Source organism: Cyprinodon variegatus, unplaced genomic scaffold, assembly GCF_000732505.1.
Source record: "Cyprinodon variegatus isolate N-32 unplaced genomic scaffold, C_variegatus-1.0 Scaffold1862, whole genome shotgun sequence".
NCBI classification, from domain to species: domain Eukaryota; kingdom Metazoa; phylum Chordata; class Actinopteri; order Cyprinodontiformes; family Cyprinodontidae; genus Cyprinodon; species Cyprinodon variegatus.
Genome location: NW_015152315.1, coordinates 61688 through 63312, shown reverse-complemented (window position 1 = coordinate 63312; position 1625 = coordinate 61688). Strand labels below are relative to the sequence as shown.

General features: G+C 36.9%; 1 protein-coding gene across 1 annotated transcript in view; it reads right to left on the bottom strand.

The window, feature by feature from the left end:
* Nucleotides 1-491: 491 nt before the first annotated feature.
* LOC107104729 (TBC1 domain family member 24-like) overlaps nucleotides 492-1625 on the bottom strand; it is a 9204-nt gene continuing 8070 nt past the window's right edge. Inside the window, exons 7-9 of the mRNA XM_015404807.1 lie at nucleotides 1212-1367; nucleotides 776-839; nucleotides 492-670 (exon numbers count right to left, since the gene is read on the bottom strand). Of these exons, the coding sequence (XP_015260293.1) occupies nucleotides 533-670; nucleotides 776-839; nucleotides 1212-1367 (358 nt within the window). The 3' untranslated portion in view covers nucleotides 492-532. The remainder of the gene's footprint in view (nucleotides 671-775; nucleotides 840-1211; nucleotides 1368-1625) is intronic.

The window sequence follows — 1625 nt, the reverse complement described above, 5'->3', positions numbered from 1 at the left end:
AGTCATAAAATTACGAGAATAGAGTCGTAACATTACGAGAATAGTCATAAAATTACGAGAATAAAGTCATAAAATTATGAGAATAAAGTCATAAAACTACGAGAATAAAGTGACATTACGAAATAAAGTCGCAATGAGAATAGTCATAAAACTACAAGAATAAAGTCGTAAGATTCTCGTAACATCACTAAGGAAATGCTGTGTATTTTAAACTTCACAATTTAGATGTAGGAATGTGAAGATATGTGTAAAAAAATTAGCATAATCATTTTAAGGTATATAGTGATCTTTTAAAAGTTAAAAAAATACAGCTTTTAAGCAATTTGTATGATTTCTTATAAATAAATCATTTTACACAGGAAAATCTAAATTAATTTTAAAGCTTTAGTTTTCTAAATGCTGCTTGTCACAATAAATCAAACACTTTGAACTTTCTGGTTAATTTCAACAAGAGCTGTTGGAGTAGGAGTGCAGGAGTAGCCTTGCACACCTTTCATGTTTGTTAATTACAGTTCAATTAAATTAGGACAGATCAAACCTCGGTAGATGCAAAGTCATGAAGGTGGCTTACCGTGAAAACAAAACATTCGCCAGTTCCAAAATACGTAAGTGCCTGAGAGTCATGATTCCGCCGTTCTATCAAATCCGTTGACAAGAAAGCTCCAAAAACCTGTGAAAGGAGTCATCTCAGTTTAATATAAGCAATATTATAATCATGTACATTTTAGCTTAAAGGAAACTTTTCAGTTTGGTGCTTATCGCTGTAAATGATTACCTCTTCATCCATTGTCTTAACGATGAGAACCACTGGCTCATGTCCTTCAACAAGTGAATATAATCTAAAAGAGATGCAAAGGAAAAGAAAGTCATCAGTCATTTTACCTATCTGCCCGACTTTTTTCCACATCAAGCCAATATACACATCATCTTATAATGGCTTTTTAAACATGTGACTGCTGTAATGTTTGTCATTTTGGACTTGCTAATGATGCAATGTTTGAAGTCAAGGCAAACATGTTGATAGTGTAAATACACGACCAGTCAGTGCTATCTATCCCCAACTACCTACACGTGAGTGCAACAAAAGAGGAATTCTCCAGTAGGTGTTGATGCCCAAAAACAGGCTTTTTAGAAAAGGTTTAACTTATTTGTAATATTGTCTTCAAGAAAACTTTTGTTTAGGATCAATGTAGTGAAGGAAGGTTGCTTACGAAGAAAGATCTCTTCCATGTTCTGCCGTATGAAACAATCGAACGGGGCTGAAAAGAGCAAAGCGTTCAGGAATCCAGGCCCAGATGACCCTCATCTCCGTCCCTGTGACGACACTGGAGCTGAAGTTGCTGAAATCCACTTTTTCCACCGTTTGCCTTTAGGACCATCGAGATCAATGAGGTTAGGAGGAACAAAAAATTTTGTTTTCAACCTTTTCTCTACATCAGGGGTCTCCAAACCTTGTCCTTTAGACCTACTGTCCTGCAGGTTTTAGGGGCATCCCTGCTCCAACATGGCTGAATCAAATGAAGGGCTCCTTACCTAGCCTCGTGAGACCATCCTGATCTCGCGAGCTTTCAAGGTTTCACTCGCAGATCAGTCTGGAGACTCTCCGTTAAAGAAAATTTGGAGCC